Below are 27,756 nucleotides of genomic sequence, written 5' to 3' on the forward strand. Positions count from 1 at the left end.
GGAAGCAAAATTTAAACTATTCCTCCTCAGTGTGATATAATACCCATAAAGTGTCTCCACTCGGGCATCCACTGGGCTGGAGTGTGTATTTGTACCAAAAAGTCAGACTTAGCGATTATTCATTCACTGGTGCTTCAACTTGTTGCTGATTAATTAGTTATAACTAGTTATACATTACAAACTTAATGGCTATTGTAAGTTAGTCACTAGGAAATGTAGATCAAAGCCTGAGATGATCCATTTGAATGAAGAGCCTGCTTCGATTTATATAACATCGCTGCATATTTCACCCCAGAGGCATAATTGCAAACTGTAAGGTAACAAAGAATGTGTTGTATAGTTTTTTTCATTGAAAACCAGTGGTGGAAAGTCCTAAGTACATTTACTAAAGTACATAGCCTACTTAAGTACAATTGTATGTTACTTGTGCTTTACTTGAGTATTTCCATTTTCTACTTTATACTGCTTCTCTACTACAATAAATATTGTACTTTTTACTACTCTACATATATTTTCTAACTTTTCTTACTTTGCAGGTTCGGATTAATATTACCAAATATAATCAAAAATATACCGTGTTGTGAAGTTGCAGGTTAAGTTAAAGGAAAAAGCCATTAATGCATTAATAAGTATTCAAATTATATATTATTCTTTATAATGAGTACTTTTACTTTTTGTACTTTAAGTATATTTTGATGCTAATAGTTTTGAATACAGGACTTTTACTTGTAAAGGAGTATTTCTACAATGTTGTATTGCTACTTTTACTTAAGTAATAGATATAGCCTAAGTACTTCCACCTCTATTGAAAACCTATTATTCTAGGTGAAGCGTTGTGATTGGCTCCTGGCAGTCTGACGTGACAGCAGCTCGGAAAGGCGAAGGGGGAAAAAAAAAGTCTCCAGTGGTGCTCAGACTAGTGTCTCTCAGTTCCCTGAAAAATCGCTGTAAAGATTTGTCATTGACGAGTAAACTCATGAAAGAAACCGGGCGACGGACAGTTTTAAAGCTGGACTTGTGCTGCTGTTTTCTTTTTCGCTGTAATTGTGTTTTTTAGAGATTTTAAACTGGTTGGTTTGTGACGCGTAGTCGCCGGGATTTCCTCTCATCTCGAAGTTCCCAAGATGAACTTCGGTCCGGTGGTCGGGAAACTTTCTGTAAGTAGGCTAAACACGACCATAACCTTCTGAATTCTTGCTTGTATGCATTTCCACAACTGTGTTTGGTTAAGAGACGCTCGTGTTATCTTTATTAAAGTGCTAATGATTATTAAAATATGCTTTTAACTTTAGATAGCTTCTTATCTTGTATGCGCTCCTGGCGCTACAGCGGGACAGTTAACGTTACATTAATTTAGCTAATAACACTAACAGCCTGTTGATTCAAAATGTCGCAAGACGCCGCTTATATACCGATTGAATTAAGTTGAAGCTTAAGCCAGACAATCCTTGACTCTTTTAGGAGGGTGAGCTGTTAACATGGGAGCAGAAATCACAGCCAGGCCTGTGTGTGTGTGTGTGTGTGTGTGTGTGTGTGTGTGTGTGTGTGTGTGTGTGTGTGTGTGTGTGTGTGTGTGTGTGTGTGTGTGTGTGAACTTCTTGGATATGATAAAACAAGCCCGTTCATTGTCCAGCAAGAGCTCATACACAGGAAGCAACATTGTGTTTGTTGTTGATTAATGTGTTAATTTCTGTAGATAGGAGAACTCATGTGAAGCTTATTGGCTCCTGTTTCTGGTTTACAGTACATGTGCTGGATATTCACTCAGTTCCCCCAGCCTCAACGTTACAGCTACCATCTGTGTTGGACATCATGCGGTCATATTGTTCAGACATTCAGCATATGATGGCTCTTGGACTGTCGCAGCGGATGGAGCTAGGCCTATAGGCACTATTATTAAGTGCACTGCAGCTATGGCCCCGGCTGTGGAGTGCACTTTTGCTCAAGCAATCTTTAAATCACATTGTGTGAAGAGTGTGTTGAGAGGCACAGGGTTAATAGTAGCATGTCAGTTTGACCCCAGAAAAGCCAAGAATTCACTTTGCCCGTTAGTCAATTAGAGTCACAAAGTTTTCCCAACAGATTTCCAGTAAAGTTAATTCGACTCTCAGACCCTCACAGAGACGTCTTTTCATTCCTCGGCTGTTGTTTTTTCCATCTGTGCAGCACCAAAGCCTGACACTATAAATACTGTAAGCTCACTGTATAAGGCCTTAACGTGTAGCCAACTCATTAAAGGTTCAAGGGCTGCTGGGCGGTATAGCCAAAATCTTCTATCCCGATAATACTACGGTAATATAGGTGATTTCATATCTCGATAATGATATATCACGATAGAGCATGTTTTCTGGTAATTTAATAGTTTATATGAAAAAAGCAAAAAAAACATGGATGCTACAAAGAAGTTGTGTTGTATTGTATTGCTCAGAGCATTCCAACAACAGGTTGATAGCTATTTCCGGTATTTGCGTGACGATGAAGAGCAAAAGAAAACTAATCACGGGAGCCATGAAATATAATCAGGATCACATTTTTTGATTATTTCGATACCACATGAGCGCAGCACAAATACCCTGTCTCTCAATGTTAACGAAAAGGAATACCCCATGATTGGGATCCTCTCTAAAATTGAATGGGTTCTTCCTCGACCCATGCTACACGCCTCCACCAGGTTTCATGGAAATCGGGCCAGTAGATTTTTCGTAACAGACAGCCCAACCGCAAACATAACCTCCATGGAAGAGGTCATAAAACTATACGTTACACATTTTTATATCGTCATATTACCCAGCCCTAAGAGGTTCTTTGGATTAATGCAAAATATTTGAAGGAATTGTATGTGGGACACGAGAAGGTTTTCCTTCAAATACTTAAGTTTACTGCTTTACAGTGTGAGATGGGAAACGGAAAATGAATCAAAGTTCCCGCAATGACAGAGCAAATTAAGGCAAGGCTTCTTTTGCAGTTAATAAGGGCAGCAGTATAAGTCATTAAGCTGCAGTGTTGTGGCATTTCATACCAGATGCCTATTGTAGCTCTGCTCACTGTAAATGTAGTTGATAAAGTAAATGTAACCTCTGCTAATGTGGCTGGAGCTTTAATGTTTGTTTTCTGCGTTGTCTGATTTGTATTTTAAATCATGCAGTGTTCCATCAGATTTACTTCTCCGGGTGGCAAAGTCAATGTTTATCTCTTTTGTAAACTACAGTACATTCTGGAGGCCTCGCCAGCAGGCCTTGTTGCTAAGGGACTATGGGGAAACTAAACACCCCCCTCTCCCCTCCACCCCCATTCCTCCCTCTCTAATCCCCCACACCCCTTCAAATTGCCTGAGTGTACGTGCCTGGCCATCCAGTAAACTTCCTGTCTAGAGTACACAGATATGCTGATATTAGTGGCATCAATTTACTTCTGAGAATTGTCATGCCCATGCGAATGTATACTAGATTGTTATCTGTGATTGCTTACTGTGTGTCTGGGTGTTGGTTCACACAGGAAATATCCCTCTATGTCAGGGCAGGACTGACATCTGGGACAAGTGGGGGCCAAACTGTGTCACTGGGGATTGAGCAGTGGTCAACAAATTGGCTACTCTAGAGTAATACTTTAACTGCTGCTTATTGCTGCTTTACATGTGAGCAGTTGTACAACAGAGCCTGTGGCTTAGAGACGGACACTGAATGATGCAATGTGGTGCAACCAACTCCCTGTCAGATACCAGGTGGTTGTGTGCCCTTTTAATTTGGCCTGTCACAGTTTCCAACCAGGTATTTATTCTCGAGAGCGGACATAGCGATGTTTTATTGTTGGCCAATCGATTTTTCAGAAGGAACCTGCTGTTGTTGTTGGCATGGTAAACTGTGAATCACTCCAGATATCAAAGACCTGCTGACTCACTTAGGGAGTGCCACCTGTACAGGTGTGACCCACCCACACACGTAATGCATACCATAAGAGGCAAGTCAGCGCTCCCACATGAATGATCTAGCTTTGTGATAAGTGGAGAGAAATTATTGTGTGCCAAGGATCACTACATTTTATCTTCACTTAGCTTCATTCATTCTGTGTTGTTTAGACCCATATAGCAACTAAAATCATGTCACACTATAGCTGCAAAGATGAATCCATTAGTCATTGTCAACTATTAAGTTAGTTGCCAACTATTTGATGGTGGTTTAATCGAGTAACTTTGTAAGAAAAGAAGTCAAAATTCTCTAAATCCAGCTTCTTAAATGTGAATATTTTCTGGTGTCTTCACTCTCTATGACAGTAAACGTAATATCTTTGAGTTGTGGACAAAACAAGACATTTAAGGGACGTCTTCGTGGCCTTTGGGAAACACTAATGGACATTTTTCACCATTTTATAGAACCAATCAATTAATTGAGAAAATAATCAACAGATTATTCGACAATGAAAATAATAGTTAGCTGCAGCCCTATCTCACACACAGTGTCAGAACTACTTTGTGGTACAGTACTCCCATACATACAGTAGCTCTCCCATGTGTACAGAAGTAATCTGAATATCAAATCACATGAGTTAGACGTTGACATTCCTCTTTGAGGACATTATACTAGGAATGGACACTAATTGCCGAAGGGTACAAAGCTATTCTTAGCTTCTTTTTACACTGTTTTACAATGTTTAAAGACACGAGTGTAATGATCACTGGAGGGCATACTTTTGAGCTGTTTTGTCATCTGTGTGGAAGTTATATAGATGTGTATTTTATGAGTAGTACATATATGAAAACCTTTACCTTATTCAAACTATTTAAAAGAGACAAAATCATATATCATACAATCAAGTATATCACTATTACAAAGCTGTTATGCTTTTATTTCCATATGCTACATGGGGCATTTTAGTAGAGCTGAAACAATAAGTCAATCACTCTTCAATTATTTTTGATAATTGATTAATCATTTTAGTCACTTTTCAAACTAAAAGCCCAAACATTTTCTGTCTGGTCCCAGCTACTCCCATTTGAGGATTTGCTTCTGTTGTTTGTTTTACATCACTGTAAACTTAATATCTTTGTGGATGGAGTTTTAGTTTGTTGGGAAAAAATTTATTCTATTTGCAGATGTCACTTGGGCTGTGACGAATTGTGAATATCTTTTTAAAACTAGTTTTCGGGTTGGCTCAGTGGGTAGAGCAGGCGCACATATACTGAGAGGTTATTATGCCTCGACGCAGAGGTCCAGGGTTCGGATCCAACCGTGAAAAATGCCCTCCGCAATTTTCCAAAGTTGACATATTTAAACCCATCAATCCAAAAGCCAAAAATCTTCAATTCACTCTTCTAGAAGACAAAAAAACTGCAAATATTCACAGTTGATAAATAACAACCTGTGACGTTTTGGAATTTCTGCTTAAAAAAGGAGGTGCAGTAGACATTTACTGGCACCTCTGATACACGACATAATACAAAACCGAAGTGGCTTAAGGTTTGCATCAGTGCTATATCCTCTGACTTCCTGCTCTCCTGGATGAATGAGCAGATTATAACAAATGGTTAGAGTCTTAGAACAAAACTCAACCTTTGTCCAGAGAATGGACTTCTGTTTACAAAGACATAAGTCGAACATAAATTCCAGATATTGATGCTCACTTAAGTCCTTGTTGACCTGCTACAGCAGCCACATATTCTACATTTTTGCTGTGATGTGTTTATAGAGAAGGCTATAAACTGCCAGCGCTTCATGGACTTTTTTCCCTTTTAACACAAAGACAAGCTTTAATGGAGCTAATGTGATTGTCTCTAGAGCGAGGTGATGGATTCCTGCACATACTTTAATCTATTAGTCATCCGTTCTTGCTCTTTTCATTCTCACTCTCCTGGGGTTGTCTGATGAGTCGCCGCTCAGCCATTCGGTGAAGGGCCTAATCAGAATTTAAAAAGGCTAAGTTAATAGCCCTACTGCACACATACTGAATTAAATTTGTGGATTGACGTTCAAATCCAGTGACCCTGAATAACATGCCGTATGACTCACAATGATGTTGTGTACGTGTGTGAGATCAGCAGCCAACCTTTAGAAACCACACTGGAGACCACATTGACCTCAGAACACAAACAAGTTGGAAAATGTATGTCACGCCGCACCTGCTTGTAACATTTGAACCCTGGCCTTTCCCTTTAAATCATCAAAACAATGAGCCCATTTTTGTGTGATCAACGTCAGCGCGTCAGTCATTACAACTTGTGGTTTCAGATTGGCTGCTGGCAAATTCATTAGAAGTGTCGTCATCACAGGTTGTTTTTTCTCTTTCTCTTTTTTTTCTTTCATACGAAAGTGAATGTCACCTAACCTGCTTGTGACACACTGTCACACTAGTCTAATCAGTGAAGGCTACCTCCTGAGGAAACTCAAGAATTTGTGTTGTGGAGCTGCAGCTTCCCTGAGTTATAAATATCCAGCCTAGCGGATATGTTGTGGGTCCAATCGGGTGCTAGGCCTGCTCTGAGGCAGGCTGCTGTGGAGGGAACAGTTTGGAGCTGAACCCTGCATGAAGCCTCTGTATTGTCTCAAGCTTCCTGTGCTCCCTGAGAGGAGGGGGCCGCCGCTTTTCACACGCTCCCACACATACACTGTATGTGTGCTTGTTGTATTGTATGTGTGCGGTTTTTGTGGCTCAACAATGCAGTTTTCACACTGTGAGCACTTTCTTGTCTAACTGCTTCAAATTGACATAGGAATCATTCTCTTCATTTTATATCATTCGGCTTTATAAAGATGAATGTATCCGAGCTCGGCTGAACTTTGGATTTATTTACATGCTGTAGCAAGTGTCAGACTTATTTCTCTTGACATATGCTGGGTTGTACATGCCATCATCATCCAAGACAGGATGTCAGTGTAATTCATCACTCAAGAAAGTCGTGCATGGTCACCCCCAAACCCCCCCCCCCAGTCTCCAGTGTATTTCAGGCTTTATCTGTGAAGCAGAGAGCTTTCACTGTCCTGTCAAGGTCAGCCTTGAGGGATTTCCATTGTACATTGCACAGTTACTGAAAACTCTGTATAGTACGGAGCCCCTAAAGGGACATGGGATTTATTATTTCTCCTGGTGTGCACAAGATACTTTCTAATGCGCACGAGAAACCAATCGGAGTAGCATGGCTGCCGAGGAGAAGGTATTCATCTTCCTGAAAACGCAACGAAATGTACCTGATAGTGTCATCAACAAACTCAAAGATGATAAGGCAACTGCTAACTGATTTCGTGCTTTGAATGTGAGATATTTACTTTAGACACATAACGTCAGCATCATTTTGCTAGCCTTAGATTGGTTTCTTGTGAGCATGAGATACTTTTGCGTGCGCACCAGAAAGTGTCTCGTGCGCACCAGAAAGTTATATTATGTCCCTTTAGGGGCTCTGTAGTATTGTATAGGTCTGCAACCAATGATTATTTTCACTGATGAGTAATCTGTCAATTATTTTCTTGATTAATCGATTAGTTGTTTGGTCTATAAAATGTAAAAAAATTGTGAGAAATGTTGATCAGTGTTTCCCAAAGCCCAAGATGGCATCCTCAAATGTCGTGTCTTGTCCACAACTCAAAGATATTCAGTTTACTGTCCCAGAGGAGCAAAGAAACTAGAACATATAAACATTGAACAAGCTGGAATCAGAGAACTCAAACTGATTAATCAGTTATCAAAATAGTTGGTGATTAATTTAATCGATTAATCTTTGCAGCTCTGTGGTACATATTGCCTAACTTAAATTCAAAGTTTCATTTAAGACAAAGGGTACTTGAAGTCTAATCTTAAATGATAAGTTGGCATATGTTAAATTAGATTTAGGTTTAAAAAACAATGCCAAGCTAATATTGGACATTGGTTTTTACTGCCACACATATGATATTATAGAAAGCATCTGTTCCAGGACAGTGTTTATGTTGTTCAAATTTCAATTAATCCATTTAAATTAGGAATCATTAATTCAATTAAACAAGATTATTGAGCAGTAATGGGTAGGTAATGATGAATACCATAAAATATGAACCTGTGTTTATTTTTGGCAATAAACACGGCAGTAGAGCGCAAAAGATAAGTTGATTCACATTAAAATAATCAACTATTTTGATCATCGTTTAATCGATTCAGTCATTTTTACAAGGAAAAAAAGGTGAAAAATGTTACACATTCTCTGGTTACAGCTTCTCAAATGTGAGGGTTTGCAGCTTTGCTTTGATAGAAATTGGACTAAATGTGCAACATATGAACGTTGTGCTTTTTAATTGACAAAGACAGTTTAAACTTTGCCATCAGCTGTGCTTCTAAACAGCTGCAGTGTAATGATAGTGCCACCTCCTCTGCTATGAGATAAGGGTGGATGTTTCTCTTTCCTGTGGTTATGGGAGGCCCTGGTGTTTGAGCTGAAAAGCTTGAAAGATTGAGCTGTGCTAAGGTCGGAGGAAGACACGTTGTTGACATTTACACTGGAGTTTACGTTTCACGTTTAAGTCATTCATGACGCGTCAGATATTAACAACTGTGGCAGAAACACATTTGTTCCATTCTCCAGCTTATTAAATGCCTAAGTCCTTAAAAATCTTCAGTTGTAATATGGAAATAAAGAAGTAACAGTTGATAATCAGTGTTCAGTAATCCAGCTGCTGACAGTCTATAATCCAATCACCTGATTAAGTTTTTGTTGGATCAACAAATCGCCGTGCACTTACTGATACATTCAAAAACTTGATTGAATGGATTGCATTAACTACAAAGTGACAACTTTTTGTCTGTTTTTCTATTGACAGCATGAGAAAAGTCATATGTGAATACATTAAAACTCTGTGTGTATTATGAGTGACCTAAAATGAGACATTTTAGATATTTCTAATCTAACCTCAGAACTTTATGCATAGTAGTATTTTAAAGCTAAACTTCTCAAGAGCTATTTCCCTTTCTGTCATGATGATGTTTGAGAGTATAGATGTACCATATCGTAAATATCACAAATGTCCTGTATTTACTTTTTTTTTTTTTTTAATGGCTAATAAGAAAAGCTTGATATGGAGAGCCAGGTCATACTCCGCAGTCCGCACACAGGAATATAATGAAGTAATCATGTTGTTCCTTATCAGTTGACTATGATTGAAATCATCATCTGTCCAATATGAAAAGTCTCCCCCTGCTTTATTTGTATGTGTATGGGTGTTGTGTTTTGTGTGTGCAAGAGTTCATTGCATTTTCAGTTTCTGCCCCATTTCTTTTAGAATGGAGCTCACTGTAATTCCCTCAGGGATATGGAGTGATCACAGCCCTCTAAATGGCCCATTGATAACCTAGGTCAGCTGAAAGGATGTCCTGTCATTTAGTCACAAATGCATTCTCAGTGTACATGGCATGTATAGAGTTTGTGCCAAGGCAATTTGGAAGAACCCAGGGTGTTTAGAGGAAGTGGAGGAGAGCTACTGTTGTCAGATAAACAGAGGGCCCCTCATCATTAGCAATTTTTTATTAGCTTAACTTGCATCCACACACACATAGTACTAACCTATCATACATACAGACTGAGAGCATGACAATGGGACACTGTTTTACCAAATAATCTGCAGCCGAGCCCACTCACTGTACAGAGGATAGAGAAGACTGTGAAGTGGACTGAACCACTTCAGCTGTGGGTTGGAGAGTTTTCAGGGATTGTGGGTTTGGAGGGCTTTCGACACTGAGGTTATGGTCACTCCAGTCTTCCCTCTTTGCTTGGTTATGGAGGTAAAACTAAGCCACATTGTGGCTGCCCATAGTGTTTATGTATACAGTGCATTTATGGTAATGTAGTTTAGCAGCCTAAGGACATTAGTGTGGACACATGTTGATGGCATGGTTCGTTTTGCTTGTCTGCAAGCAGGCTGTGTTCAACAAATACTACATAGCGGGATTCCCCTCAGATTTACTCTACAATCTCTATCCAGCTTTTATGTTGTAATAAAATAAAAGCGTGACAGAGATTGTTTTTGATTCTCACATTAGCACACAGAAGCGATGATGCACTGGCATGCCTCTGCCGTCCCATTAAAAAATCCTCTTAAAACCCTTGATCAGTATCGACAGTTACTGTTTTCAGTTTCCAAACTGAAACAGTAATTAGTTGATAGACAGAAAATAAATCGTGAATTATTTTGATAATCGGGGGGGGGGGGACGACACTTGAAGACATTACCTTGGGCTCTGGAAAATAGGTTGTTTTTTTTCTCACTGTTTCCTTATGTTTTATAGACCCAACAATTCATCGGTCAGTAGTTTAAAAGATGATGTAAATAATAGATAATTACAACCCTACTTAAAATAAAATGTGAGTAGATCTTTTGTGTAGAAATCCTTCAACTGCTGAGCATAACAGGGCAGCTATTGAGAGCGGCTGCACCTGGGAGTGTTTTGAATCACAGGCCCTGGATGAACAAAGACTGGAAATGATGTCATCTCTATGCTGTCTATGCATCTTCACTGTCAAAGAGACACCTGAGTGGGAACTTTTGAAGGGTCATAGGAATTCATTATTGGCTACTTAAGGGTGGATTAATAAACTTTTGGACATGCAGTGCAATTTCACATTCTACTTCTGCTTTGTAGGAGTGTTGGATTACCTTTAGTGCAGCTCATTCTTTCCCCAGTTGTCTATTTTTCCATCTTTTCTTTCCATGGTGTCGTGCACTTGTGCTTATACCAGATTTCGCTCTCTTGCCTTTTCACACGGCCTTCTGAATACTCTTTCCCCAAGACCCTGTCTCTACATCCCCCCCACCCACCCTGCAGTCATACACATAGTGTATTCAAGTCTAAAGACTCACCCTGTGTCATGCAAGCTGTTAGTCGTCCTCCCCCCCCTCTCATTTTGTCTCACTCCCCTTTCCTTCTCTCCTCTGTCTCCCCCCCTCCCCAGAATGTTTGGATGGATCTAAATGGTGTGATTGTGACTGCTCTGCCGGCCGTCTGCCCCTTCACGTCTGCCTCTCAGCGTCTTTGGAAAGTCTGACGTGAGCAGAGCGAGAGGAAGAAGGGAAAAGGCAGAGAGTGAGAGAGAGGGGAAAGTTCTTTTGAACAACAAGGCATGGCAGCCCTCCAGAGAGCCAAGTCTAGCGTCAGGAGTCGTTCTCAGCCACAGCCTGTCCGTCTTTCTCTCTACCTCTGTTTATCTGTTCTCAGTCTTTATTCCTCTCATTCTCCCACACTGCCTTTTTAAACAACATATTCCCTGCAGAACATCCCATCTTCAACTCTCAGTTTCTCACTTTGAATCAACCCTCCTCGTTTTTCTCCCTCTCAACCTGGCCCTCTCCACCCTAACCTGTATCTTTCTCTCCTGGTCTCGTAGAGTGTGTGTGTGTGTGTGTGTGTGTGTGTGTGTGTGTGTGTGTGTGTGTGTGTGTGTGTGTGTGTGTGTGTGTGTGTGTGTGTGTGTGTGTGTGTGTGTGTGTGTGTGTGTGTGTGTGTGTGTGTGTGTGTGTGTGTGTGTGTGTGTGTGTGTGTGTGTGTGTGTGTGTGTGTGTGTGTGTGTGTGTGTGTGTGTGTGTGTGTGTGTGTGTGTGTGTGTGTGTGTGTGTGTGTGTGTGTGTGTGTGTGTGTGTGTGTGTGTGTGTGTGTGTGTGTGTGTGTGTGTGTGTGTGTGTGTGTGTGTGTGTGTGTGGGGGGGGGTGCTAGTTGCACAGGAGAGACAAAACTTCCAAATCTAGGCCTCTCATTTACCCAGGAGGTGTCGCATTGCGTTTGAGGCGCTTCATGGCGGTGTCACATGTCATGGCATTCAAAGAGCCGGGGTTTAAGAATGTGGGTCATTTGAAGTAGAGGCACTAAAGTGTGTTGTTTGCCAATGAATGGAGCCTTCTCACATTGACATGGTGAAAAGCGTGTGAATAAACACCAGCGCCTGGGGGCCACACTAAAGTGTTCGGCTGTATTCTTCTTAGTACCCCACCTATACAAGCCTGTTATTATCTAGCACATGAATGGATTTCTGGAATCACATTTGATATGGGCACTGTCCTGGTGTTAGCTGAGCTACCTTATCAAACCCTTTCTTTTACACCCACAGCAAAGGAAACCGAGTCTCTGCTTTTTAAACCTCTTCTGCAAGAAAAAAAACCAGATCATGGAGTAATTAAGTTTGGTTGCCTGTTGCGCTGTATGTAGTTAGTGTATAGCTCTGTGTCCCGTACACACAGGCTTGTTTTGCCTCTACTTCTGACCAGCTGGATGGCTCCCTTAATTGCTTTCCCACGGCAGATGTTCAGATCAGATGGTTCAAATTAAGTTGTAGATTGTTCACACAAGGTTTCCTATGAAGATACTCTCCTCTTTACTGTCCTACAGCTAATGAGTTTGAGTGGGTGATCCTGTCAACTGTGGAGACGCAAAACTAATTGTCCCCCTCTTTCTCTCCCTGACCTGGATGATTTAGGTGTTTGCGGCAGCGCTCCTCATCGGGCTGGTTTGTCACGCAGCAGAACCTCCAGCATCTCAGTGGTCCAGCGATGAATACACAAACAAAAACCTCACTCTTCGACAACACAGGACATGTGTTGAGAATGAGCAGTACCTCCACCAGGGACTCTGCTGCCTCAATTGCCAGGCTGGTAAGGAGAATCACATATGACCTATACCACACATATGAGGAATGTGGGCCTGGATAAGTACGCCTGCTGCAACATTTCAACCTGAAACTCCCGCTGATCAACAAATTGTGTTGCTTCCTGTATCCTCAAACACTGATCTATGGCTTCTAATATAATAAGACCTGAGTGCAAGCTAGTGCCAAGATATAAAAATGGCATTTTGTTTAAAAGAAAATTGAGTCAAATGTCAAACCCATAACCTGAGCTGTGTCCCAAATGAGTTTTGCAAATATTCTCTGCATGGTCTGGAAAGAATGCATGATGGCCTTGAGCAGGAGTCAAACTGCTGCAACTCAGCAGATTAGAGTGAAGCACAAACTGAAGAGAAAAGTGCACAATTTACTATGCAGTGGAGGTTATTTTTAAGTTCCAAGTAATTAAAAGTACTAACCATATTAATGTATTATGTAAAGAATTCCGTAAGACTGTTGACTCTTTTTTTTTTTTTTTTTTTTTAGCAATGTGGTTCCTAGCTGATTAAATTATTTCATTTGCCATTCTGAATTCTAAAAAATAATTTTATTTGATTATTCTGGTTTTGGTTTTGGTTCACATTCACTTTATCAACTTATTTCTTCAACACATTTATCAGCCCCATTATCAAATTATATGTGCATGAACATCCAAAGTACTAAATCCTTTAAGGTTAATTCTATTGTGTTGTTTGTGTCAGTTTGACTGAGAAGACCGTCTGGCCTACAAATCTAGAGATATTTCAGCAAGAGCTCCTGCAAATCAACTTATACCTGAACTCTTCACAGTAACAATGAAAATGAGGCCTTTAGAAAATAAAACAGCAGTGTGCACAAAGACAGAGACAAAAGGATAAAGTTATTTAAGGGTGAGATATAATTAATAGATTTTAACTGCTAAAAGAGAGCCTAGCTGCTAGGTTGTGGCTTGTAGAAAAATATGTTTCTCTTGGGTTTTATGATTTTCCCACTATTGTGGTACTCTTGTGTTGCATTCTTGCTAGTTGGTTAGTTGTTACCACATAGTTTGACGCTTCTATGTTAGCTGTCTGCTTCTTTTTGTCAGTATGAGCTTTTATATAACCAGGCCGACATTGTTGCCTGTATGTATGCACATTGAACTTTTTTCTTTTTTCTTTTGTGCATCAGGTGAACCATGAAAACACATGAGAATCACGGGGTTTTATTCATGGCATGCATGAACTGAGTATAGAAATTCTGAGCATGACAATCGACCAGCGCAGGTCCAATCACTAGGTAGTTCAGTGAATCAATTCCTGTCCTCCTTCTAGTCCCCATGAAATGCGGACGTTAACTTCAAGGAAACCTCTCAGCTCGTGTAAAACAGTTAATCATGCACAAATAAAGAAAAACTCAAAGTCCCACGCCTCTGCACTTTTATGAAATCAAACTGCCCTTCTCGTCTTAGCTGATATCCCATTGGTTTACAGTTTAGAAGCACCAACGACCACTGTAATTCCTGTGGTATGTGCTGTCTAAACATCCTATTTCAACAGGAAACTCATCACAATTAAGAAGTCAAGATTCAAAAGACTCTAATTGCCTGTAATATGTTTACATCCATCACATGAGTTGTTTTCTCTTTTTTTTATTTGCAGGATCCTTTGTGCAGAAGGGATGTGAAAGAGACCAAGAACACGGGACATGTCTTCCCTGTGAGCACGGACAGACCTACACAGAGCACTCCAACGGGATGAACCGCTGTTTGCCCTGTACACACTGCCGCTCAGGTAACAAGATTGTCTGCATCTTGACGTGTGTTTGATAGCATCTTCATTTTTATGAAATCAGTAGGAAGAATTCATTTTTTTTGTCTTGACAAGTTTGTTTTTTACAACCTGGGTCTTGTTTTTGCACTTTAAGCTCATTATTTGATATAACCTTTACTAAGATCTGGTTAAGCAACTTAACAATGAGGTCTATTAGGCTTTGTCTAATCTGTCTGACCACTCCCTTCATTGCAATCAATGAAGCAAGTGGTCAGACAATAAGATGTTTTTTTTTCTCACTCATTTAACCATATTATTAGGGCTGCAATAGAAATGAAATAACACATAACCGACTTGCCCTTCCATTCCAAAGAAGGGTCATCTGTAATCCAGTTTGTCAAAGATGTATTGTTTTGGAAAGTTAATACCTTTTTGTCTGTGCTCCCCTCTTTGAGATCCACTCTTGAAAATGTGATCTTATGATGTTTCACAGAGTCGTAGGGCGTGTCTTTGTTGTTTTTGTTTCGTGGGCTGAATGTAAGCACGTTACCTGTCTCGGGGGATTTGCTTGTGTGTCTGTTCTACCTGGCTGAACTGGGTGTGGCTGTGTCTCATTGTCTCCCACACTGGGCGTCTTTGTGTCCAATGAAAGGCTGGAGCTACAGAAAAGAGACTACTGTTACATAGGATGTGTTTTGTGCTCATTCATTGCGGTTTTAAGATAGAACTTTGTGTAATTTGCTCTAGTTTTAACTTATTTATGACGATGTAATAATTAATGGGAACACAGCATATTTTGAAAAGTTGCCCTTGCTGTGGACTACTTGCACCTAAAAGGAACTGTGCTGCTATCTGCAACACTTAAGAACCTTCTGCTGGGAAATCTCATATTTTGCGAGGCTACAGTCGATTGAATCATTGATGGTGCTAGATGGAAGTTTTGCTTTCTTAACGTTTTAGGCCATGGATTTGCATGTTGTCTCTCTATAACAAAGCTTTATGATGATTGTTTTGGGGGGTGTTTACCTGTGAAAGCAATCTTGGGTTTCAGTCAGAACATGTTATTCATTTAGGTATCATTCAGATTAGGTCAACTTTGTAAACTACTTAGATAAAACAGAAAGGACATAGAAAAAGCTCTTCCTATTCAGATTAGGCTGAACAGACTGTTCACTCTGATTTTGTGCCCCACCCTCCCCATCCCCGACACACAGACTTATACAAAGCACCTGCCAATTTTATAAGAATAACATAATCAATAAATTGTAATGTATTGCTCAAAACACCAGCTGCATGGCTGGTAGCTGACTTGTTGCCAGTCTGCCACTTCTGAATGTGTATTTTTTATTTTTTTTTACCCTGACTCAGATCCTATTCAAAGCTTTGTTGCTCTCCTCTGCATGTGTTACATTCCAATTATCACTGAGCATAATTATGTGACAAAACTGAAAACCACGGTTTGTCAATACACTGAGCTTAAATGCTACTTGTTCTGTGTAACAGTACGACAGGCTTTAGACAGAATCTGTGTCCATTTTCAATTTAGAAATGTGCTCCTTTTAGTACAGCATGAAGGACGCAGAAAGTGTTGCGTTGGCTCCACTGGCGATTAAACTGACACTAAACAACAAAACTGATTTGAATGAATTAAATGGCAAACAAATGTGACAAAATGGAGCAGATTATGTCACTGAATATTATAATTAGCAAGTCCAACAAAGTCAGCTTTGTTTTAACTACTATTCAACTCTTTGTACAAATTATACACTCAGGCCTTTATTGTTTTCAAGAAATGTTTTTTTTTATCAATAGGATTCATTGTGAGAAACTTCACAAAATTCAAATGACAAGAATAAAAAAAACAAGCACTGTTCAGCTTACTTTTAATGGAAGTTCATGGTATTGATTTATCCTTTATCCATAAATAGATGTATTAATTAAGGATTTTTAACTCCTTATCAGGGTGCGTCAGATGTTTTTTAGACTGCCAACCAATACCATGGACTTCCAGCAAAACTAAGCTGCACAGTCCTTGTTTTTTTATTCTTACTCGGCTACTTGAAGAGCACCAGATTTTATACTTCAACATCACTAACCCAAAGTTTATTGACCCTGTGCAGCCCTCCCTATTTTTTCTTCCAACATTAACATTTTTATGATTTATTTTTTTTATGTGTCATATTTATATAGTTGATCACTTGTTATTTTCAAACATGTGTTTGTTCTACAATCACTAAGAGATGGTAGTTTGCTGCGGGGCTGAGCGTTTAACAGCCATGTAATAAATGAGGTTGTCCCAGAGTGTCTTTTAGAAATGAACAAAACAATCCCCAAAGGAACTTGTAATTATTTTTGTTATATATCATAAAAATGATAACAATCAAACCCATTGTCCCAATAGGCAGAAGTTGCAGTTGAGGACTGCTCTCGTAAACTAGCTGTCTCTCTGTGTGAGTGTTTGTGTAATCCTTAGTAAAAAAATAGATTTAGAAATAAAAAATAATAATAATAATTACCAAGTACACTTTTGAACAAAACATGTGTCCGCTTGGTGACAAATCCCTGCTCTGTATATGTGTTTATATCCATACAATCCAAGTTGTTGCTGTGAGCCATCAAGTCATTCCATATATAGCCTTGCATAGCATAAGTCACAGCTGTGATATCTACCGGCCCATTCTACCCAGCTACATTTAGGTCATTATAATTGTTACATTGATAGTCAACAGTGGTGGAATGTAACTAAGTACATTTACTCAAATACTGTAAGTACATATTTGATGGAGTTGTACTTTACTTGAGTCTTTTCTTTTCATGCCACTTTTGACTTCTACTCCACCATCATTACATTTCAGAGGGAAATATTGTACTTTTTACTCCAGTACATTAATCTGATAGCTTTAGTTACTTTACAAATTAAGATTTGTGCACACAAAACACTTTTAGTTTATAAAATACAATGTTTTGGGGGTTTTTTTAAGATGATTTTTTTGGCCATTTTTAGGCCTTTTATTTGTATTGGACAACTGAAGACATGAAAGGGGAGAAGGTAGAATGACATGCAGCAAAGGGCCGGAGGTCGAAGTTGAACCCGCAGCCGCTGCGTCGAGGAGTAAACCTCCATCTATCTATCGATCACCTCCATCTATCTATCTATCTATATGGGCATGCGCTCTACTAGGTGAGCTAATCAGGCGACCATAAAATATGATATTTAATCATAAAGTGAACTATCCAACAATATATAAGCCTACAGTACAAGTCCAGCTGAAATGATTAGACAATTACAAACTTCTCAACTTCTAAAATGTGAGGATGTTTCTGCGAGTACTTTTACTTTAAGTACTCTAAGTACATTTTCCCGATGATACTTACATACTTTTACTTCAGTAACATTTCCAATGCAGGACTTTTACTTGTAACAGAGTATTTTACAGAGTGTGGTATTAGTACTTTTCCTTAAGTAAAAGGATCTGAATACTTTTCCAGCACTGGTCACTAATAATTAACAACAGGACACATGCAAAGAATTAAGATAGACTGTGAGAAGGCAAACTCTGGAGTCTTTACTTTCTTTTTACTTCAAGTCTTTCTGCTGGCTGGCACCAGTAAACTACATATCATTCTCACCTTCGCATGTATGATGACAGAATTTCCTCCAATAAAATGCGCACATTTTCTCAGCTCATCAACAGAGTACTGCTGACACTCCTCAATTTCCCAATGAAGGTGACAAAGTGTTTGCAGGCAGATGACTAATTGTGGACTTTGTATCCCGGGCAAAGTTGTATTTTTCACCTGTGGAAAAGTTGCGGAGTTCTTTTAAACTCAAAACTCCAAATACTTTTTATTTTATTTTTTTAAATAACTTGCTACAAAATGAGCTGAATTCTCTGAATTAAATTGTAGGAAAATTATTCTCGAAGAAGATTACAAGTGTGCTCGCATTTTGCAATCAAGCCAACCTAACGCTGCACTTTTTCTTTAATTGGTAAGCATGGACATCACATTTCTGTGAAAGGTCATCATGTGGAGGTAGACTGCTGGTTTGTTATTAAATTTGATCTTATCTTAAAGGCCAGTGCTACTGTCTTTTCAGGTCTCAATTCAATAAATGAATGCCAGATTCTCCATCCCTCATTATCCTGTTAAAATGAGGCAAATTATATCTAAGAAGGGGACATAATTGGAAACCCAATTATCTATTTTCTTTTTGTGCAAAAGATGGCCACATAATTGCTAAACGTCTGCAAATGACCTGAGAAGTCCACCATCTTCTGTCGTTTAATGCATGCCAATGGTCACAGGTTAATTATGAGTCTAGTTAGATCACATTAGATTTTATGACCCGAGATATGTTTTAAATCGTCATATCATATTGTTTTATATCTCTCTGTGTATTTGCTGTGGTAACTTTTTGTTAAATATGTTATTTGATGGGTGACTAGATTGGTGTTGTGTTTCTCTCTGTATAAATTCCATGTCGTGTTCGATTTATGTCCCTCATCATTGACACAAACAAGATGACGTCTGCCATCTTTCTCACAACTTGACTATCCACAGATGAGATTCAAACTGCATCCTGCACCACGACTACAGACACCAGGTGCCAGTGCAGACCAGGGACCTTCTGTGTCCCAGATCAGGCCTGCGAAGTCTGCAAACGTTGTGCCAAGTAAGAGTCCTTTACTTCTTTCCTGAAATGGTTTTCAGTTCTCTGTTGCAGTGCTCTTTAACCTTAGCAATATTATCCAATGTGAATGTCATACCGAGGATAATGGGCTAACTCCACTGCATTGTTGGGTTTCCATCTTAAACAGCCAAGGGTTATGTTTTTTTTGTGCATGTTTTAACATTACTTTTCTACAAAACTACAGGTGTAAATCGGGAGAGGAGGAGGTGAAGAAGTGCACCCCGTTCTCTAACACGGAGTGTCGGAAACGGGATCCGTCCCCAACCGAAACCTCCCCAGCCCTTCCTTCACCGACCCCTACGTCTTCTGCAGACATTGGTAACTTTGCTTGACCATTTTCACTGTTTCATTCAAAGCCTTCTGCTCACCTTTGTATGTTATTTAAAATCCTAATTGTACATCTTCACTGATTTATTTTTTCCAGTTTCTCCTATATGCATTTCCCTGGCCATCATCTTCATCATCCTCATTAGCGTGGCTGTGTGGTTCGTAATCAAGCAGCGTTCATGGGAAATACCTTGTGAGTCAACATGGTGTACTCTACCTTTGCAATGTTGTTTTGCTTAATAAGGATGTGTTCATAATGCTTTGTTTGCTTCTTAACAGGTTCAAAGAGCCACTGTGATTCCAGTGAAATTGTGAAGATTCCTATTGTAAGTTATTTATGTTTGATCTCTTTCATGTTGTTTACCTTTTTGAAAGGCTTTCTGATATTATATGTTATTGTCTGCTAGCAGTCACAATTGCCATAGAGAATCTGTGGTACAATATGTCACGTTTTCCATCCTGCATGTATTTCTTTTTTTTTTCTGCTCAGGATGAGAGTGGAGCTACAGCGGAGGAGAGACAGAACAATCAGAACGCAGGTCTGGAGGGGGAAGAGTCTCGCCCAGAGTCCCGGCCCCTGCTGCAGGAGACCCAGCCTAGCATGACCAAGGCCTCCCCTCCCCTCGAAGATGAGGACCGAGGACTAGGAGACAGTTTGCCCAACACCACTAGTTCGTCTCAAACTAGCCTGTCGGCACTGCCCACTGCAGCTTCCTCTGGTAACACCCCACACCAGAGCCCCACTGCCATCAGACCACCTCCTGCAGACATGGTGAGGGAAACTCTAGAACAAGGATTCCCAATTTGAGGCCTGGTGGCCAAATTTGGCCCGTCCTCCCTTTGTTTTGGCATTCTATGGCCTTTGACATGCTCATGCTTATTCTCCTCTAATTTTGAAAGTGCTGTAAAACTTAACCGTTATGACTACCAAAAGCTCAAAAGTACTTAATCTGAATTTTACGACAAAGCACAGTGCTAGTAAACTTACCTATTAAATTACGGACGTATGTTTTTAAGAAAATTTTCTAATTCAGCTTGAGCCCCCCATGTTGAAAGACATTTTCAAAAAACAAACAAGCCAGACCTCATGTCTCCCACTGATATTGCAAGTGATAAATGACTCTAAAAGGTCTGTAATATGGGTGATATATGCAGATTAAAGAGCAGTGTTTTTTTTTATTTTTTTTATTTTAGGTTTAGAATGTTAATTTTCTTTAATATGTAATACATTTTCTCATAACATAATTTATTTTTGGCCCGTGGCCTTCCATCCAGATACATTTTTGGCCCTTCATATGAAATAAGTTGGGCACCTCTGCTGTAGAAGATCTGAAACAGTCAAATAATTTCTCATGTTTTATTTTCAAATATTAATCACCTGTGCCGCCATCCCTTATATTTGTATTTTATGTTTTAGGATGATCCTTTGCTACATCGATTGGTGCCACTACAAGGTAAGATTCCTGCAGTGGGAGGCAGAGATTTCCCCTCTGCTAGACATTGTTTATGTCACTCGATTTGCACTAAAAGGCAGCTACACACAGAAAGCAACACACACATTTTTATTTTTTACAGTTCATGTCATGTCCAGAAGGAAGTCAAATAAACACATCTCCTCAAGATCTCACATTATCTGCTTGATAGATTAATCTCATGACAGTCAGGCCGTATCTGAGCCTTCCGGGGTTGGAACATGCCGTCTTTTTTGCTGTTGTTTTCTCATGCTGAATTAAAGAGGTCATGGCTTAACAGATTTGTTTGATCCTTTGTTAAATTGTTTTCAATGTATGCATCCCCTGAAGGAAAACATACTGAAATGTAGGAACTATGTACATACTGTGCCCTGTGAGTTTTTCAAGCATGTAAAGGTCCCATGACATGGTGCTCTTTGGATGCTTTTATATAGACCTTAGTGGTCCCCTAATACTGTATCTGAAGTCTCTCTTATATAGACCTTAGTGGTCCCGTAATACTGTATCTGAAGTCTCTTTTATATAGACCTTAGTGGTCCCCTAATACTGTATCTGAAGTCTCTTTTATATAGACCTTAGTGGTCCCCTAATACTGTATCTGAAGTCTCTTTTATATAGACCTTAGTGGTCCCCTAATACTGTATCTGAAGTCTCTTTCCCAAAATTCAGCCTTGGTGCAGAATTACAGCCACTAGAGCCAGTCCCACAATGAGCTTTCCTTAGGATGTGCCATTTCTGTGTTTGTAGCTATTGAGGAGGAGAGAGGGGGGCAAGGTAGAGGGTGGGGGTGTGGCCTTGACCAAATGCCACTTTTCTCTTTTGAAAGCCATGATGTCTCTCTCTCTCTCATGGGTGGGCCAAATTCTCTGGGCGGGCAAAGCAGAGAAAGGGGAGGTAACCTTGCTCCTTATGACCTCATAAGGAGGAAGATTCCAGATCGGCCCATCTGAGCTTTCATTTTCTCAAAGGCAGAGCAGGATACCCAGGGCTCGGTTTACACCTATCACCATTTCTAGCCACTGGGGGACCATAGCCAGGCTGGGGGAACTCATATTAATGTTAAAAAACCTCATAAAGTGACATTTTCATGCCATGGGACCTTTTAACTTAGTTAAAAGTTAGTGTAAAACGACAAGATAAACATTTAATCCAGAGTTTTGTGTGCCAGTTTGTGTCTCACAATCTAAATTTGATCTATTCCTTTGTGTTTTTTAAGGGTCAGAAAGATCCCTAAAGAAGAGCTTTGATTTGTTCGACGAGTACCTGGATGTGCGGATCCACAACAAGTTTTTCAGAATGATTGGAGTCAGTGACAACCACATTCGGATTGCGGAGAATGGAGCCCCTGTTGACAAAGTGTATGAACTGCTGAAGAACTGGATGCAGAGGCAGGGCCTAAAAGCCGACATCAACGACCTGTTGGAGGCTTTGCTAAGTATGGACCAGCGACGCTCGGCCGAGAGCATCGCCTCCGCAGCCCTGCAGAGAGGCTACTACAAGCACGCAGACACTCCCTGAAAGCTGAAGAAACGGGGACTCCAAATGAAGTAAACACAAAATACTTAACACAAGAACAACTAAAAGCACATCGACACTGTCGGTGGACATTGTGTTACGAACGGGGCTTACCTCTCTGTGGCGGACCAGCCATGTAAAAGCCAGTAGTTTTTAAAAAGAAAAACACAAAAAGGGGAAGGTCGAGTCGTATTTATCAGAGCTCTGAAGATGTTGACTACTTGTCAAATGCGGAGGTGTAATAGTGAAAATGAAAAAAAAGTTTTGTGGTTTAATTGAACAACCTGCCCGCCAAAGACAAACATGATAATGTGTTCCAAAAGAGCAGATTAACATGAAGGTGTCAGTGTCCACAGGCAGAAACGGCTGCATGTTTCAGGCTCCGATGAAGAAACATGCATCCAAATACTGAAAGCTTAGAAGTCTCTGGGCGCGTGTCACACATCTGGTCCTCTACCCAGATCACAATACACTACCTGGAGACGGTGATATACACTGGTTAGTAGTGGCATTAGCTGTGTCACTAATACTGTGCCGCTTTGATGCACTGACCTCTGGCACATGTAGTATTTAAAACAATCATGTTATATTTGTTGTTTTATAGATTTAGGCTTCTCTGAAACATATGAAACAGTTCATGAACATTTTCTCGACTAATGGTATGAAAATATCATCCATTTGTTATGACGGTCAATTTGCAGCCTTACTAATCATTAGTTTTACCTCTTCAGGGCCATTTGATAATCTAAGTGTATTTAGCTATCATTTCATTATGTTCATAGAGCATAATTATTCAAAAATCTCGTAGATTTTGTACAATTAAGTCCCATTGGAGAAATGTTTTCAGTCTTTGTCGTCCGGCTTTTTGTGTGTTCAATGTTACTACACACACACACGACATTGTAGAAGGAATAGTTTCTGTTGGAACAATAGTTTAGTCAAATGTTTCCATGGAGAACTTCAGAGGTCATTTTTATTTATTGACATATTTATTGTAATGAATAATAATTCACTTTTATTATTTATACCATTACCAAAACAAATGACCCTGGAAAATAAGCATGCGCTGTATTTGTGTTTTGATAACGTTTAGCTTCAGGGCAAAATGACTGACAAAATTTTCATGGCGGGGTTGTATACGTAGTTTTTAGTTAAACTCTGTTTATGCTTGCGTTTGGTCCACACTATCAATGTTACGTGTGCCATTTGTTCACCAGAGACGACATTCAGCAGAGTCTGGAAGCTTTCATGAGGCTAACTGCCGAATGTGTCATTTCCAATCGGCGATGAGGTGACACCAATGTTAGAAAATGAGGATTGACGTGTTGAGTCCAACCGTTCAAGTGAGCCGACTGAACAAACAGTGCTCCTGCATGTGTCTGCGGTGACGTGGAATGCAGGTATGGATTGTTTTGACGTGGTTAGACTCAGACAAGATGAAGGAAACTCTTTTTTTCTGGATTTAAGAAGAAGCTCAGATTTATTTCCCTCATTCTGCCACATATACATACAAATTCAGTCCAGAGAGCATTGATGCCTCAGAAAGTGCATATGTGTAAATATGCAGCTCTATCAACAAACCAAAATGAATATAGAAAGGTATGAAGTCATTTAGAACAACAGAAACACCAACCACATTAGTTGGCTGTTGATTGTGACATTTTAAAATAGATTTTGCCCATTTTTTTGTAGTCTCTTATGTAAAAAGGAAAGCGTTACAGAGTTCTATATTATTGCTGAAGAGCGATGCTACAGTGCTGGCACTGCCATCTATTGACAGACAATGAAAATACAGCCGGCATCAATTTCTAGGGATCTTATACACCCCTCTCTCACCTAACATTCTCCCTTTAACTCCTGTTTAGACATTTCTCAACTTTTTTTTTTTTTTTTTTTTTTTTTTTTTTTTTTTTTTTTAAATTCCTCTTGGCCTTTCCTGAAGTAGCATAGCAGTGGATGTTCTTCAGTGCATGTTTTGTTCACTCTGTGGCAGCAGTTGATGTGAGTGTATGTCTTCTCTTTTTATAATTTCTGTGTGTTACATATTTCATTGCAAGTCCTAAGCTGTTCAATTAACTTCCTTTTTACTTGTGTAAAAATGTCTGTTTGCCATTTCCCCCTTAGTTATTGTTTGCTTGTCATGGATTTCAGCTATAAATTATGCAAATCAAAGCTCTTTTTATGTAAATTTCAAATAAATGTTTTGTACAGATGAGCGTCTTTGAATTGTTTGAAATTAGTGATGTTTTCATCCTATCACAAGATGGAAGCAGTATGTATTTTCTAACTAACAAATTGATCTAATTCCTCAAGACTTCTTCAAGAATTATTTCCAGTCAGGGTTGTTATTGGTTACATAGTTACAGTAAATTAATAAAGACTGAATTACAACCAAGAGGTGCATGCATCTAATCCTTTGAAATAGCTGTAACTGATCATGAGCACAACTAGAGTAAGGATGGTACCTTAACTGTTTAAGATCAATGCTACATCAAAATATCTGCCATGAAAAAACCTATCAAAGCTGTCATGTTGCTTTTAAAACGGCACAGAAAATTACAACTATATCCAGCTGCCCTGGCAAAAAAAAGAAGAGTATGAATCTGAGCCTATGCAATCCTGAAATTATGTTTATATTCTGTGCAGTACAAGAAGGCAGCAATACTACTAATTTGTCAAAAACAAATTAGTAGTATATTTCGAGGATAGCGAGTTAGACTGTGTGTGTAATTTATTAACAAGGGCTCCTTTTAGCTTTACCTATTCCAGGGGCAAAAATGTCTCCCAAGTGTTTATTTATACCAATAGCCTTTAACTAATGCTAAAATATATCCGAGACAAAGGACGTTTTTACTCTAGTGCATAACAAGGATTGTCTTTATGTGCAAGTGCAATAAATGTGGAAGTATTTGCCTCAGTGGGGCTGGTGCTTAGATACAAGAACAGAGAGACTGTCAGAGTGCAGATTGTGTGTGTGTATACACTATAGTTTGACAATTAATATAGTAGCCTATATATACAGTATATGCTGCATACATTTCGGTGTGCGTTGCTTAATGAACTTGAGCAACATAAAAACGACAAAAAAATACAACCGCAGTATGTAGTCTAGAGACTCAAAGACTTCAAAAATAGTTAGTTTTAAGATAGTAAAATAATATGAAGTTATGGATAAAATGTTTGACTAAACAGACTACTAAACCCACTAAATCAGCTTTTAACTATGCTGTTTTAAATGGGTTCTGTTTACTCTGTAGTCTTAGCAATCACTTCAAATAGAAATTAGAAATGTCTTGTGGAGAGTTGAGAGCATCGAACTAATCTAAAAAACTACATTCAGAGGTAGAAGTTGTGTCTTAAGTTACTTTGATGGACATTCTCATAACATACAAAGTATATATAGAATTTAATTTATACTTACTAAAAACCTCCGTGCACTGAGAGTCAGTACTCTTTCAAACCTGCACATGAAGAACCATCAGTGTGTTGATGCTCCCTGCTTATTCACCCAGTTATTCTGACATCTGTTTGGATGATGATGACATTCTCAACTCTTAAATCAGGATATTTTGCGTCTCATTTACTGGCCAGCAAGTAAACAATAGACATCAGTGTAATCAGTACTTAACGGTGTTCAGGTCCTCCAGTCATTCGGTGTATTAAATCTTCTCTGCACATCATCTTCAGGGCCTGATCATTTGGGGCCATCGGTCTTATTCCTTAAAGTTAGACGTCTGAAATAACTGAGGAGATTTTCACGAGTGTCTCTTTTGTTTCTCACTGTGAAACCACTGTTTTCTGTCTTATGAGGGCTCCTTTTTCGCCGTCTTTGTCTCTTGTAATAGGGGTAAAAATTATTCTGAACTCTTCTTAGTACTCCGTCAAAATAATAGAAATGATCGTATTCGTCGTCATTAAGAAGATTGTCTTTCTGGTCTCTGATGGACATACGTTCTATCTCCTGCTCTCCTGTATGCTTAAATGCATCCGTGGGTTCCGTTGAGGAAAACATCTTCGATCCCATTCCTGCAGCTCTCTCCATACAGTGTTTCCACCCGGCTGCAGTGCGATGTATTAAACCTCTGCAGCAGAGTAGCATATTGTCATCTGTAGTCTGTAGGGAGAACTTTGCATCAGTACATTCACTGCTGAGAAATGTGACTCATTTCTTCTTACAATACATACACTTTTTGAAGTAGTAAATGAGAATTGGAACAAAAAAAAAAGTATTTTATTAGGTGGCCCATTATTAGCAATGTAACATTTTTGCTCTCAGAGATCAATGATTCATCGAGTAAAAAAGTATATCCAAAAAAATGCCTATTTTGAAATTGTTTTCTGATAGTTCTTAAGAATGTTAATATCCCTGCCGCATTATCAGTTTCATCTCTAATCAGGTTCCCCCTTCCTGTTGTATATTTATTTATCTCTGCATTGTATTTTGCACATTTAATCCCATTTTCCAATTTTTGTGTAACACTTTATGTACCTTAAAGCAAAAGTTCAACATTTTAGGGAATACAATAATTGGCTTTCTGGCCCAGAGTTAGAAGAATAGATGTCTGTCTGTTCTATATAATGCTTCAGACAGCGGCCAATTAGCTTAGCACAAAGAGAGGGAAACCGCTAGCCTGGCACTCTCAGAAGGTAAAGAAAATACAGCTACCAGCACCTCTAAAGCTCACTAATTAACACACCATCTCATTTGTTCAATAACAAAGTGTAAAAAATACAATGTCTCGTTTTATGGGGGCTTATGGGCCAAACTATTTTTTGCTTTTGAGCAGTTGCCATGCAACCAGCAGAGACTTTTTTACACTTTTTCATAGGGATTGAACAAACGAGATATAACGTGTTAATTGGTCAACTTTGGTGGGCAGATTGTGTCCCCTTTGGACAGAGCATGGCTAGCTGTTTCCACTCTTTGTGCTATGCTGATCTAATCCTACATGAAGCTACATGAAGCCTCGCACTTAACGGACCGATATGAGAGTGGTGTCAATTTTCTCAACTAACAATCCACCATAAAGCAATTGAGTGTATTTCCCAAAATGTCAAAACCATTCCTTTAATTTCACCAGGTTTTTCATAGAAATCTGTTACTCCAACTTTACTTACTTTTGGAAGCATGTCTGTAGCTTGTTTGTAGATTTTTTGTAAAGGTTTTGCAAATGTAAATGAGTCCACTTTTGGATCATTTTGGACTTCTTGTCTTTCAGTTACAGCTGTTTCTTCAGTGCCTTCATGAAGTTTGGTTGTATCTGCTGGGGTGTCCTGTCTCATCCTTAGGCCTGAGAAGGACTTCTCAGTTATAGCTTGTATAGTCCCAGTTTTCCATTTTATAAATCTGGGCTCAAAGTCTGGACTCATTGTTGTCCTTGGAGTCTCTCTACTTGGCAGTCTGTCTGCTTTCTG

General features: G+C 39.3%; 1 protein-coding gene across 2 annotated transcripts; it reads left to right on the forward strand.

The window, feature by feature from the left end:
• Nucleotides 1-894: 894 nt before the first annotated feature.
• Nucleotides 895-24,554, forward strand: LOC114571241 (tumor necrosis factor receptor superfamily member 10B). Of its 2 annotated transcripts, XM_028602104.1 has the most exons (11): nt 895-1,157; nt 12,419-12,593; nt 14,224-14,355; nt 18,898-19,009; nt 19,212-19,345; nt 19,452-19,547; nt 19,634-19,680; nt 19,845-20,126; nt 20,772-20,808; nt 22,043-22,373; nt 23,559-24,554. In XM_028602104.1, the coding sequence occupies exons 1-10, from the start codon at nt 1,125-1,127 to the stop codon at nt 22,342-22,344; spliced, it is 1,350 nt and encodes a 449-aa protein (XP_028457905.1). In that variant the 5' UTR covers nt 895-1,124; the 3' UTR covers nt 22,345-22,373; nt 23,559-24,554. The 2 variants fall into 2 exon arrangements, with proteins under 2 accessions (XP_028457905.1, XP_028457904.1); XM_028602103.1 differs by having other exon boundaries at nt 22,043-24,554.
• The last annotated feature ends 3,202 nt before the right edge of the window (nt 24,555-27,756 follow it).

This window comes from Perca flavescens, chromosome 16 (genome assembly GCF_004354835.1).
Source record: "Perca flavescens isolate YP-PL-M2 chromosome 16, PFLA_1.0, whole genome shotgun sequence".
NCBI classification, from domain to species: domain Eukaryota; kingdom Metazoa; phylum Chordata; class Actinopteri; order Perciformes; family Percidae; genus Perca; species Perca flavescens.

Excerpts from the sequence above, each read along its gene's own strand:
- LOC114571241 (XM_028602103.1), top strand. The coding sequence starts at position 1,125 with ATGAACTTCGGTCCGGTGGTCGGGAAACTTTCT. Across the intron at positions 20,127-20,771 it reads GACCACCTCCTGCAGACATG|GATGATCCTTTGCTACATCG; the intron begins GTGAGGGAAACT and ends TTTATGTTTTAG. Across the intron at positions 20,809-22,042 it reads TCGATTGGTGCCACTACAAG|GGTCAGAAAGATCCCTAAAG; the intron begins GTAAGATTCCTG and ends GTGTTTTTTAAG.